General features: G+C 44.0%; 1 protein-coding gene across 4 annotated transcripts in view; it reads left to right on the forward strand.

The window, feature by feature from the left end:
* FGGY (FGGY carbohydrate kinase domain containing) overlaps positions 1-12,555 on the forward strand; it is a 308,149-nt gene extending 295,594 nt beyond the window's left edge. For all 4 annotated transcript variants that reach the window (XM_065657199.1, XM_065657198.1, XM_065657200.1 and 1 more), the window contains 2 exons: positions 11,399-11,460; positions 12,320-12,555. In XM_065657199.1, the coding sequence (XP_065513271.1) occupies positions 11,399-11,460; positions 12,320-12,401 (144 nt within the window). In that variant the 3' untranslated portion in view covers positions 12,402-12,555. The remainder of the gene's footprint in view (positions 1-11,398; positions 11,461-12,319) is intronic.
* Positions 12,556-14,309: the final 1,754 nt, after the last annotated feature.

A 14,309-nucleotide genomic window follows, 5' to 3' on the forward strand; every position in this document is an offset into this window, starting at 1 on the left:
GCTAAGACCAAAAACCTAGCAAGAGTAGAACAATGTGTGAGTTTAGAAAAGTTGTATAGTACAATTAAGACTTTCATCAGATAAAAGTAATTTAATTTCCCTCCTCTTATTCTGTACTTGTCACAGCCAAAGACATACCTTTGGACAAAAAGTAGCTTTCTTTTTTTTTTTTTTTAATTTGCTGTATTAAGCAATTTCAAAAGTACAAAATTGCTGCTAATGGGAAAGCAAAACGAATCTGGGATTTCGAGCTAGTGCAGCATTCGTGCAAGTAATTAGCCTGTACAAAAGGAGCATTCATCTTGAAATGACAGATAAGCGCTAAGGACAGGACTGAAAACTGTAAATATGTTAGCACTTTAAGCGAGAGCACAGCTCCAGCACTTGTTAGACTCATCAACTGCTGTAAACAATATGGATCTTTGAAATGATCTCTGCTGAGATCTCTGCACTTTAGATAATGATATAGTTGTTCATTTTTACTTCTTCTGTTTTGTTTTTTCTGTCAGGAAGTACTTTCCGCAAAGAATAGGCTTGTGCTGCTGCCAGCACACACTTCTCTTTCTCCATGAGCAGACCCAGCGAGGGCTGTGGAGTCACTGTGGGGAGCAGAGAACAAGCCTGCGGAGCTGGGCTCTGCCTCTCCTGGTCGATGCACGAGCGAGGAACAGTATGTACAGCCGCAGCACAACTTTCCTCTCATGGCTGTGCCTCTACCCAGGGCCAGGAAAGGCTCTTTGAGGTCATCCAGGCTCGGTTCACAGTTAGGACACTTCAAGTACAGTGATAAAAGGCGTGCTGTTCAGGTGGTGGTGGTAGCAGTTTCTCTAGTGTAGCTTTGCAAAGGGTTAACAGTGACTGAGCTGTAACAATGGAGGGTTTCATGTTGTGCAGACTGCATACAATAGAAATTAATTTGAAACCAATAAATGCGCTTTGCAAAGGACACTATAAAAAGCTTGCATACCACAATAACTTGCAAACACTCGCTGACCTCGCTGAGGTTCTGACTGGTGACCTACAAGTTAAAAGCTCCATGAGCCATTTGAATCTCCGCTATTCATCTCTCCTCTCAGCTTGCTGTCATTAAATGAAAGGCCAGATCCTCAGCAGCAGGAATTGGCTCAATTCTTAGGATCAGCTGAATCGTGAAGCACAAAGTATTTTTTCTTTGGTTGTGTCCCACATTGGCTAGATTTCCCTCGTAAGTGTTTGACATTAATCTAGTAGTTTTATTGATTCCTGTGGAACATATGAGAAACAGAAGTGCAGAAGGCTTGCATGACTTGTCCAGGATTAAAATTCAGGAGCTGAGGTATCCAACTGCCTTCCTTAGAGTCACAGAAGTTATGCTGGGAAGAGCTTTCCCCCATAAACGCTTTAGGAGTGGTGGGTTAGAAACTTCTCATGAAAAGGGAGTGAAGGGGCAAGGCTTGCTTGGAAATAGGAGCCTCACGATGCAGCTCACTGGGGGCTTCGTAAAAAATGGGAAATGGGCTGGGACAGCGAAGTAAAAGCAGGAATGGTGACCGACTGGATGGTGCAAGGTGAGAATGTCCCTCTGGAGGGATTCAGGGCTGTTCACCTTTCCTGCAGATGCAAAAGCTTATGGACAAGCTCACAAACCCTCCCACCTACCCAAAATTTGGGAGTGAGAAAGTGGAGTCTGTCTAGTGTGCTCTTCTCTGCAAGCTCTCAGCTTTAAAGATAACCCCTGGGGCAGGACGGTGCTATATTAGATCTGGGGCGGTGAGCCAGCCAAACTCTGCTGCCACTTGATGACTCACTCACTAACTGCACTTTTAATTCTAACTGGTGTTTTCAGACACAACCAGCTATTGTTTTGGGCACAGTCAATTATAAAATGTGCTCTTTTTCTAATTACCAAATGAATACAAATGCTTTCTTAGAAGATCTCCTAAAGAAAAAGATGCCTCAGATACCTTTAAAAATTCCTGCTGGCAATGCTGGGTGGCAGGTTTAGATTTTGCTCATTAAAAGAGGTTGTGTAATATTACTGTAATCAAAGGCTCTTTCGTGGTTCTGGGGCAGGTGGGGCTTAATAGGCCGTGGTTTTGGTTTTGTATAGAAAAATGTCAGGCCTGACAGGTAGCTAGAGTAGTGATGAGTGTAACTTTTGACATTTAACAAGAATAGTTTCTTCCCGAATAATTTGTGTAAGTTGGTGCCTATAGGTTTTTCTATGCAATAAATGTAATTGCAGTACACGGATTGTGCATATAAAGAGGTTTCTACTTACAGAGATGTTTTAATGCTAAAGAGAACTATATTTACAGTTTCCCAATGGTTTCTGAGAGATAGAAGACAAACTATTTAGGAGCAAGGGGAGCAGAACGCCTACTCTCATGTGATTATTACAGTCTTTTTGTATAAATATTTCTGGATTCTGTGTCCATGGGAATCCCACAGTTGAGATTGAGGCTGACAGTTTTAATGGCAGAAAAGCAAATGGGAGCAGTAGTTTCTCATCCCTGCTCATTTTGAGACCCGGAGAAGAGAGGGTGCCCCAGTTTTTAACAAAACAGGACAATATCATCAGCAGGTCAGTTCTCAAGTTTAGTCACTTGTAGCCTCTAATTTGGGAAAGAAAAATACTTTCTGGAACGGTGTGCTAGAGAGGTTGCTAAGTCTTTGCAGCCATCATGGCACTGGAACATGGCAAAGAATGTGTTTGAAAGATGAGAGGAAAAGGAAAGTCTCCTCAGCCAGTGTTGGAAATAGGGAATAATGAGAATAATTAGATGAAGAAGAGCAAAATGATGCAAATAGTTTCATTTTCTTGGTGGAGTAACCCTAAAGCAAAGTGTAGTCAGAAATTGTTTTTATGACAAAATCTCAGCTAGATACCCCAAAAATGCTAGAACCCACCGACTGGGGAAATGAATGGAGAGACGTATGCAGATTAATTAGATTGAAAAAATGTTTTGACAGCATAAGCGAACATATGGAAAGAATTGAGAGAACCTGATCCAGTTCCCCATGTGTAAATGATGTCTTAGCTGTAGCTCATAAAGCAAATACAGATGCAAAAAAAAGGGAAAAAAGCCCCCTTTCCTACCCCCTCCCCCCAGTAAACCCCAATCCATTGCCAGATGGCAAATAAAAGTTTGAACTCAATGACTAAACGCAAGGAAAGCTGTATGTTCAGCATGAATGTGAAAAGAAATCAGCTGAATAAATCCGAATTTTGCACCTTGAAGGAAGTGGTGCAGTTCAACTAAATATTGTGTCAAGTACGCAGCAGAGCGTCAGGATATCCTGTGCAGATGCTTGTTCTTCAGCTTCTGTGTTTTACGCTCCCCTGTCCAAATGACTCCTCCTGCTTTCTGTCCAGCTCATTTCTTTTGTTGTGCAAGTTAGTGTGGAAACACACACCTGGCCTGCCCACCCCAAAGCTTTTACCACCTCAGATGGAGAGTAAAAGGGCAGATACTGCAAGCAGAAGGCCAGAAAGAAGCCAGAGAAGCAAAGTAACGTTCCAGGTTGGGCAGCAGAGCAGCGCTCCCAGACTTAGCTCACTCCATCACCAGCAGCGATGAATGTGGAGAGATCCGATTTAGCTCGTGGCTGCAAGGCAGTGCCCTGCGTCGGGATCTGCTGTAGGGATCTGCTCTCTTGACTGCCAGGTGAGCTTGTTTTCTGTGAAACAGAGCTGCCTGTCAGCATAGCGTTTCCAAGCCTAAAAAGTGAGTTAAATCAATATATATTCATGTGGTCTATATGGACAAACCTTCTTAGTCTATTGTGACAGCAATGCTGAGTGATTTGACAAATTTATTCCACCTCGAAGAGGTGAGGGACCAGTGAGGAGGCAGTGTGCCCCAGGCTGTAGAAACCAGCCTGGTGGGCAGGCTGGACAGACCTCTGTGCTGCTGCAGTTGCACCTTATCCCTGTCTGTGTGAGCTGAATTTAAAGCTATCTTGGATTGTCATACACAGATATTGTAAAGTGGACATACGCTTCATGAATAATCTGCCCAAGCCCATGTCAGGGTAAATGCTGCTGAACTGTGCCCCAGCTCTGGTGCGGACTGCACAGGTGGTGCCCACAAACTGTTGATTCATGACACCCAGTGCCAGCAATTGGTGAAACTGAAACAGGAGCTAAACGCTTGGGCTCTTTCCATTGCCTGGGTAAGCTGAAACCCCTGCTAAGCTGTCAAGTTTGCATCCAAGCAGCTTTGGGCATGAAGAGGTGCCAGCAATGGAGCCCTCACAAAGCAAACTGCTTAATTATTTGATAGTCAAAGGCAACTCAAGGGAGTGCAGAGTCAAATCAACAACAAACCAACCTATATTTAGTAGCAGTGTGGCTGGAGCTTAGACCCAAACATAGTTTCCAGCTGATAGATGATGTGGCAGTCATAGCTGACCCTCATCCCGTGCTAAATTTGGTCTGTGGAATAAGTAATTAATACCATCGCTAGCATGACAAGCCACTGTTTACAACAGCTGCATTGCCACTGCTGCTGCTCTCATGGCTTTATCTGTGAGCTGGCCAGCTTGGCTGAAGCACAAGCTCTGGGTGACACTGAGCTATGGTGGCCACAATCTGACAGTCCGTGTAGCCACTGAAGCAGAGTAAAAGTAGGTTGACGTGGTACCGTGGCCTCATCTACGCTTGTCTCTACTGTTATGTGATCTCTTTTCCATTTGTTCGTCTCTGATACTGAGGAGTGAACACCGTGCTCCTATGGTACAAGGCAGGTTGAGTGATATATTAATGAGGCAAGTTGGGTTGCAGTAGGACCGAGAGCTCCCTGTACCATCCACAGAACAAACTCAGGGACAAACCTGGAGTTTACAAACTCTGTAGACAGGCCAGACCAAACCTGGGGGAAAGCAATGGGCACAGCCTATTTCAGAGAGAGGTAACTGAAAATTAAAGGAGTAAGTTACGTGCCCCAAATACCTCAGGGAATCTGTTGCAAATGTTGTGGATCCTGATTCAGTGCTTGAACCAGGAAACTACCTTGTCTCAGTACTGAGGATCCATCCAGTTGGCCTCTAGCAGCTGAAGTTGGGTGGTTTAGAGGTAGAACAATGTTGGGCTGCTTCTAAGCTACCTGTCCGATTTCCCTTCACCACAGTAACAGTCTTTAATAAGCAAACATGTGAAATATTCCACTTAGATGGGCCAGGACTGATACCTAACGCATGGATAGTGAGATTTGAAAGGCCAGTGACTTTTCCTCGAAGACAGGCTTGAACTCAAGTCCTGAACTGGTGTCCTGCTCGCTGGACCTCTGTCTTTCCGTCCTCCCTCCTTCTTTGTGGTCTCACAGACAGACAGAAACACTCTCTTTGAGGTTTGATATGAACACAGAAATCGATGTTGGAACAGAGCAAAAGGAAAATACAAGCTTGTGTGAATTTTTCCACCTTTTCACTAAATGAATGAAAGCCAAATTTTCACACTTTGGTCTTAGGTGTGAAATTTTTGCTCAGCTCTAATATTTATCCATAATGTGTTTTAAAACTTGGCTCGCTCCATTGAGAGTACCACAGAGAATTGAGTTACAGATTTTGGGCTTTGTGCATGCTGCCAAGATCTGCCCCTATAACTCAAATAAATTTAAGGGGAGAAAAAAAAAAACCACTAGAAAAATATTGTATATGGTCCATCACATGCTTGCTTTATGCAGTCATATACCACTAAAAAGTAATGTTCTGCTAGGGCTCTGTTACATAAATACATCCATGTAACTCCTGTGAGCATAGATAAGATGAATTTTGCATCTCCAGGCTATCGAGTAAGCAATCCCTAAATAAAAACCTATAAGAAAACAGCAGCCTTGCTTGCAATTCTTAGAAATTTTAAAAAGTATTTCTTGAACATCAGCATTTCAAGAAATCTATTTATTCCCCTCACATCCAAATATATCTGTGACTGGACTTGTTAAATGATGTTAGTTAGCATCTGTTAGTCTCATGTGTGTGGAATAGCGATGAGTGAGAGAGAGGTTCTTCACTGTTGAAGAACAGTAAAAATTATTACGTATAACATGATTTACTTTATTTGTTATGAGAACCTAGAAGTGTAAATAAAGTCAGCCTGTTAGTTTGAAGGTACTTACACCTGCTGAATTCTGCAAATCAGAACAAATCTGGTGGGGAAGGATGTTCCTATGTGTCAGTTTATTGTGAATAGGGTAACTTTTAAATTATTTTCCTGTGATGCTGGATCTGGGACAGCAGAGCCATACAAAAACACCAGAATCAAGACTGGCCTAAGTGGGAGTCTGCGTGATGTTTTCAGGGTAACAAAGTCAAAATTTGTGTTTCAAAGCTCTGTGTGGTTCAGAAATTGAGACTGAATTTCTGTGCATACACTCATGTCATTCTCAGGAATATGAGAAGCATGTTTGCTGGTATGGATTTCTCATGACATTTGGCTGTAAGCGTGGCAGCATTTGATCACTTGGGGCTTGTATTGCCACAATAAAAATGAGTGTAATTTCCTACTTTTGCATAAGTACTAAGATGAGGTGAATTAACAGCTTCAGCTTGGGAAGAAGAGTAAGCCATGGATCTCATTCCAGCTTGTTCTGAGATTCCTGAATTAGTTACATTCTAACTTATGGCCCCAAACTGGTTTACAACAGGGTTATTTTTCATCATTCCCATCACTCATAGGCCATTCTTGGTGCAACAGAACCATGGCTGTTGCTGGACAAGCCATAAACCAGCAGCATTCTCAGAGAAAACTTACTTAATTTGCATTTGAGTGCCCCTCTTGGTTTTCATGTTGTCTGAGGATCCTCCCTGCCAGCAGCTGGCACAGCGTTGCTGTGGCTGGACCATGGTATGGCCACAGGATTTGGGGAGCTTTGCCGTGTGCTTTTGTGTGTGCAGCCCAAACGCTTTCAGCCACTGAAACTGGACAGTAAAACTTTAGATGATATGTGGTTGTTTTCACTGTTCATGCTAGGTAAAAGTCCAAAGATGTCTTGGAATTATTGAAGTAAGTGGGGAGAACACAGCTGGGAAATTGCATTTTGCCTTAATGCCTCATCCATTTAACTTTGGATACAATTTTTAAAGTATGTAAATAAAGCAAAATCCCGAATTCTTAAGGGGACTGATGTTCACAGCTCATTAATTTCAATGGGATTAAGTTAATTGACTTGCTTACCTGAGGCTGATGTCCCTATATCTGATTTCTCATTCGATGTATGCTTTTAAGGGCCTGCATCCCATTAACTTTCAGTAACATTCAGCCACGTAAGTCCTTGAGTGACTACTGAAAATCAGACTCAGGGACTGTTCCCAAATGGTCTAATCTTCCTTGGCTCCCTCTGTGGTCCCAAGGGTGATGGGCTGCTCTTGTGAGATGAGCAAGATCCTGCTGGGTTGCCAGGAGCTGGGATTTCCCTGGGTTTCCCAGGGTTTTCCCAGTTTTTTTCAGGGTTCCTGGGAGATCTGCTGCCTGTTGAGGCCACTCTGATATCTTAAACTTATCCCCTGCCCCAGATGATGCCCAAGAGCAGAATTCAGCCACCAGTACGGAATGAATTGGAACGATGACCGACCTTCCCAGCTGGGTCACCCTTCCAGCACCCAAATGGCACCTTATTCTGAAATACTGGTGGGCCCTGGAGAGTTTGGTTCCCTGGGCCTGTGATCCTTCTGTCCTGGGCAGGGTAACCCTGTTTGACCAACTCTCTCCATGGTCAGCAGAGTGTTTACTGGCTTGTATCTGTCTCAGCTTTGACACTCTAACAAAAGGTTAGAAATCATGAATGCATCCCTTTATTTCTGCTCCACAGTGCCTCCCTTTTTTTCTGTGTAAACCCTTCACTTGCCTCTTGCCCAGCCTTTAGAAATGATGATCAAATGCGAACTTTCAGGGTTTATTTATAGCATAGCCTTTATGGAAGGAGAGAAAAGAAATGATTAAAAAGCAATTTTACAAAATATTTTGTTTTAAGAGAGAATTCATTGTGTTTAAATCACTGTATTCATTGTATGTCTAGACTGGCAAACAAAGAAGATAGAGCGTCATTCAAGTTAAGATTGTGAAATTCTTGGTGACTGGAATTATGGATTTGGATGTCAACCCTCAAACAAACTATTTCTGAACAGCAGTATTATCACTTCACTATATTTAAGGCTTTGTTGCAGACAGAACAGTGCACAAGGTTGATCTGATTCAGTAATGCGATTCTAATGTTCCGTTGTTTCCGATTTCATTATAAATTCATATTTTCAATGTTCTGTTCCCCTTTGTCCCCAGAAAATTGTTGAAAAGACTCTCCTCTGGGAGTAAAGTTTTTGTTCAAACTAACAATGACAAAACTGACTTTAAAAAACAAAAAAACACACAACCAAAATGCCAATTAAGAGAGGGAATTCATTTAGGATATTTTGAGCAACGTAGAGCGAGTGAGTTGTTGAAGATTGCTGGCGGCAACATGTTATTCCACATGACCATAGTAATTGCTGTGAGACCTTAATGCTGTGGATTCTCAAAGAGCTGTGTATTTCCAGTAGATTTAAAAATACGATTTACCTGATAAACTGGAAAGGTTGCTTGGACATCTTCCTCCTTAGCTAAACATGTATAGATGGGTGAACCAGCAGAAGATAAGCAGCAGCCAGGCCCCGTTCCCTAGTTTAGGTCAGGCTTTGAGGGACCAGTTTTTCTTTAGGGACCTGTCCTGCTCCTGGCCCCATCGTAGGTTCATTTAGGTTGGAAAAGACTCTTCAGATCATCAAGTCCAACCATCAACTCAGAGCAGCGGCTCCCTGGCTGCCCGCAGAGGATGGGGTCTCTGTGCCGGGGATTTCAGGTCTGGGGACACCTTGCAGCAAGCTCAGAAGGTTTTCATCAGCCCTGTGGAGACTTGACTGGTGGAGTTGGTGCTGGTGTCTCTTCTCTTCATGCTGGTTCAAGAGAGACCTGGAGTTGGGTGAGTAACAGCATGTAAATAAAGCCTGAAGATATGTTTATCTGAAAAGGCTGGCTGATTTCCCAAAGAAGCAGTGATGTATTTTTCAGCACTGGAAGTTGTAAGAGGCCCCAGAGCAAAGCAGAACATGACTGCGTAGAGTCTTTATGGCAGAAGCAGAATGTGTCCTGGGAACATCACTGTCTGTGGCTGTTCTCTTAACACTGCCCAGAACGGGGCAGCAGCAGACAGGCCCTGTGTGTGTGCACAGAGGGGGTGAGTAGCAAAGTTTGGCCCTCCCTTTCATTTATCTGACACCTGAGAAAAAAGTGGATTTGTCTTAGTTTGGGTTTATTTTTGTGTGCTATCTCCAGGGCAACTCAAAAAGAGATGTAAAGCAGGGAGCAGAAAGCAAGGTGACTCTTTCCATTAGTGAGAGTGCTTTGAGGGGCTTTGCCGTATGTTTTCTGTAAGACAAAACTATCTGTAAAAGCAGTATTGATTGTAACAGAGGGACTTGTCTTTTACTTTGAGGTTTTATTTTCTGTGTGTTCATTTGTTTTTTGGGGTAGCCTCTAAGTGCAGCTGGCCATGTAAGGGAGTAGTAAAAGATAGGCTGTTGTAAACAGGAGCAATGCTTGAGCTAGTAGCACCTGTTAAAGAACAGGGAATAAATGCCCATTTCTCTTACTGGGAAATACATCAACCTTTCCATGCCAGTATTTTGATCTGGCCGGTGTGCTGAGACTCTGTGCCAGCAGGCTCACGTGTCCCAGAGGAAAGAACACACTATCTCCCTGGAAGTGTTATTTCAAGGGTGTTTCTTGGGGAATCAAAGTCCAATCAACTTCTGCACGTATGAAAGAGTGTGGGTGTATGAGTTGTATGAGTGCACAGAAATACTCCTTGCTGTTTCATCAGAAGCCCTAGCAGAGTAAAATCCTGGCTGCGCCATCACTCGTAGTGCTTTTTACTTTGGTAGAGCTACGTTTTTATCTGGTATTAACCCCCTGAAGTTGACAAATGTAGAAGGTAGGTGTTCCACATTCTAGTAGTGCATTTGGACCAGCATTATAAAAGGACATGTTGATGCTGAAGGATGGAGCAAACATGTCCAGAACATGCCAGGTAATACTGCAGGTTCAGCCTGCAGGCAGAGCTGGGGCTGCCAGTGGCGCTGGCACATGAGTGGCATCCCTGGCACCTTGTGCCTGGCTGAGCAAACACTGCTATGCACGGGAGGAGTATCTGCTGGCTTCAGGGGCAGCCCACTTACCTCCTGGCATTTAGGTCATGATCAGATTTCGTAAACGCAGGGAAAATGGGAAACTAGGTACAGTCTGCCAGTCATCTTGCTTATCCTCAGAGCCTCGCTGCCTGTCCTGGGCCAGTGAGACTGTGCTTATATTCCTCGCGTATATTGTAAAGTTCTGGTAGATCCTCAGCTATAAAATGCTGGATTAGTGGGAAGCAAAGATTTTACTACAGCAGATATTACAACCTCCTAAATCATCCAAATCATCCTAAATCATCTCAGCACAGGCTGAGTGTTCTCCAGGGGTCATCCCAATATTCTCACAGTGTTGTGCTTTAGGCACTAAGATTAAAACAGATTTAGGGTCCTGCCTAGAAACTATGAACATTGATACAGATTTAGTCAGACACCGATTCTTGAATCCTGATATTTTATGTTTGACACTGTTCCATCTGAAAGCTGTTGCTTTAATGCTCCTTGTGAAATACCTTGCACTGAAAACAGCTTGTGCCTGCTGCCTCCACCCTTGCCTGAGAGCTTGATCCCCTGTTAACATTGGTGAGTAGTGTCTCATTCCAGCAGGATTGCTCAGGAGAATCCACACAAAATCAGAATCTCACAGAGATCAGGAAAGGAACCAAATTATTTGGTTCTCTCCCTTCCACATCAGACTGTCCCAGAGACTCCTTTTGCAGGAGATTCTGTGAGATCCCTTCGTCTGACTTGGCTTTGGCCGAAAGTGGCACAGGATCAAAGTCTGTCTCTGACACCTTTATACCGGAATGCGAGGGCAGCTGTGGGCTCTGTAACAGGACTTTGCAAGTTACACTTTGCTTCTGGAGCGCACTCGAGTTCTCCCTTGCTGCAGGGAATTGATACTTTATGATTAAGGCATCTCATGTAAAATATAATTTTATTTGAGAAATCTCCCCTCCAGGGATGCAGTGTTGAACATTTCCTTTGGTTAATGTAAATAATAAAAGATAAGTTTGTTCTGCCTTGGACTCCGAGTAAGAAAGAGGAACAGATTTTGGTTTACTGAGGGGTCTGCTGTACTTTATTCTCATGACTACTATATAATGGGATTGAACATAACGTTATGCCATCTGGCTTGTTTAGCCGAAACAAAATACATCAGTAATGTTCTGATTGGTTTTGAAACATCTTGTTCTTGTCAAAAAGTATTTTAAATGAAACCATGCTTTTCCAATTTGTCTTTGTCTTTTGCTAGGAGGCCATGGCGAAAATGGGGAAAATTGGGAGAGTCGTGCAGCCTAACCACGAGCATAAAAGGTAATCCCAACTTTGTGAGAATTTGCTGAAAATGTCTCTTTATAGCCTCGCTTGAATGCAGTAGTATTTAACACCCAGATTTTTTAAGGGTTCTCTGGGTATCCCCCTCTTTCCCCTGGCTGAGCGCGGTCATCAGCTGCCGCTGATGTGAGCTCCTCAGCCTGTCACTCAGCCCCTGCCAACCAACGCCACCGGCAGCGCCAGGGTCGCGGTCACCGGTTCGAACGTGCCAGGCGGTGGAAGCGCCCTGAGCGGCGTTTCCAACCCGACCGCGGTTCCCGGCTCCCTCAGACCTTCGCATAATTCCGCGTGTGCTTCGTCCAGCGGGCCGCACAATCCCCACACGCCCGGCGGACGGGGGCGAGTTGGGGCCCGGGGCTTGCGGGGCCGCTCCCGCCCGCGGCGGCTCCTTCGGCGGCAGCGGCGCACGGGCACCCCCTGGCGGCCGCGGGCGGTCCCGGGGGTGCTGGGTCCGCCGGCAAAAGGCGCTCCCGAAAGCGGGACGGGGTGAATGTCCGGGGAGCCGTGAGCTCTGGGGCTCTGCCAGGGGGTAGCAATGGGTAGAAGAGCAGCGAAGGCCCGCGGTTTGCCCGCTCCCACCGCCGAGGACTCTGGAAGAAAAACTGTCTGAAAATCAAAGCTGGCTATAGGGTAAGCAAAAGGTATAATTATAACTTCAGAATCACTTGTTTGGGTGGAAGCTCTACCCTGGCAGCATACAGCACTCCGATCCTGCTTAAAGTTGTAATTAGGAGAGAGTCAACGCTTCTTTGATGCTAAGTGAAGGAAGTAAATGTATATTACAGGGGACTTAAATCTTAAAATCTCAGGCTTTGTTGAAATTAACTTTCTCATGCAGATTTTATGACAAGAAATATGAAGTATTTTTGAAGCTTGTGGAACATCAGAAGGAGTATCGCTCCATTATGAACAGCATCTGATCCAGAGTTGCGTAATCAAGGAACAGCAGGGATAAAGAATTTCCAGATCCTTATGATGAGGGTAATCTTTTCTTACTGTACTGTTCTTGGTAAAAATATGATTTTATCATTTAAGGTGTATATTTTAATGAGAAATAATTTAATGAGAAATAAAATGCACCCACTTCACTGTGAAGCACTGGTTATTTTCCGTCAATAATCCCTGCACCCCAGTGAATAATCATTTGCTACAGTCAGAGAAGACAAGACAACCAGCCACAGGTACCCCAGTGCCGGTATTTACAGACCGGCCACAAGTGGGAACAGCACAAGGAACGTCACTGGCTCAGATGGATTGAAGCGCTGCCCTTTTGTCATGCTTTTCACAGGTAACTACACCTGGTATCGCACGTGGTCCTTTAGATTTTAATATCTGCTACAGCTAAGACCTAAAACATGATTTCCATTGGATTTTTTTTTTTTTACACTGTGATTATAGTACTTCTTTGGTGGTTGATACTTGAGAATCACTTTTGCAGCTGTGCAGTCTTTTTCTTTCTGTTTTCTTCTGTTTCCTGCTCTCTTTTTTTCTGTCTCCATTCTTGCAGCGCAGTCGTTTTGCCATCAATAATTTGTGCCATTTTGTCTTTTGCAAGTAACTCGCCTTCAGCGCGCATTAATCACTGCGGATGTGAAACGGCCCACTATTGACACTGAAAGACTAGGCTGAGCAGACACAGTTCCTGAAAATCTGTTCATAATGCAGGTGCATTCCTTCCATCCTGCCAGCTGCCTTGCGGGGAGTCAGCCCTGAAACAGCCCAGCTCTCCCTGCCTGTTCTCATCGCGTTGCTGCAGCCAGACCCAGCTCAGAGCTGTCCGTCTGCACAGCTCGCCAGCTGCAGAGCTGAACTCTGCGAGCGCAGGTATGGAGAATGCAGAGGGGGAGAGAGTTTTCCTTCCGTAGACTTGCATTTGTCAGTGCTCAGAAACCTTCCTGGCCGTCTGCTGGCCAAATTCAGGCAACAAAAGGCTTTTATTTGTTCCCAGGTGATTTTCGAAGGCTGTACTGGACAGTTTGTCCTACAAGGTTCTGCGAGGCTCACAACCACAGGTCATGGCATAACTGGGCTGCAGAAGTTAAGAGTTTGGACGCTCTGGTCGTATACAGCAAAAATGTTTCACCTCTAACAGTACAAATTGTTTTGATCTTGCAAGATCCAAACACTGGCAGTGCCTTCAGTGAGGTTCTCTCAGAAATTCTTTCTCTGCCATTTGTCTGTTACTTCTTAATCAAAGATACTGTTCTGTTTAAAAAGCAAAACCAGGGACCCCAACTGATTAAGAAGCGAGGAGTAGCAGAAGAGTGTACTCAGATCAAACACAACTCTGTTATCAGTCACAAAACGAGAACCCTTTTTTTCTCCAAACTGCAAACTGCCACCCTCTCGGTGAGCCTGTATTATGCAAGAGAAACAACCCACAGTCCCTTTCCATGGAGTCAGTATTTATAGAAATGGACTCCGTCTTTATACACTTAGCTTGATAGAAGTACTGTTCTTTAGTATTGGCATAGGCTATAATTCCCAGTTAAATGCAAACAGAAGTTACACAATAACAAAACTGCACTTAGAGAACTCGGAAAATAATAGTTTCTGGGTTTTTTCATGTTAGTAGTCAGCACTCAAAAACATCTGGTAATTTTTTTTAAGAAACAATGCACTTCCTGCCTTGTCGTTCATGGAAAAGCAATTGTTGCCGTTTCCAAAGTACCCATTGTTAAGAGAAACAACTTTACAAGTTCAGGGACATAATTAAAGACAATGAAAGTTGATGGGAATAAAATGAAAAAACATCATAACAAAAAGAGTACAACAAGCAAAACAACTGCAACATTATGGTATATTATAGCTTACAATTCAAGGGCACA

Source organism: Caloenas nicobarica, chromosome Z, assembly GCF_036013445.1.
Source record: "Caloenas nicobarica isolate bCalNic1 chromosome Z, bCalNic1.hap1, whole genome shotgun sequence".
In the NCBI taxonomy this organism is placed as follows: Eukaryota; Metazoa; Chordata; class Aves; order Columbiformes; family Columbidae; genus Caloenas; species Caloenas nicobarica.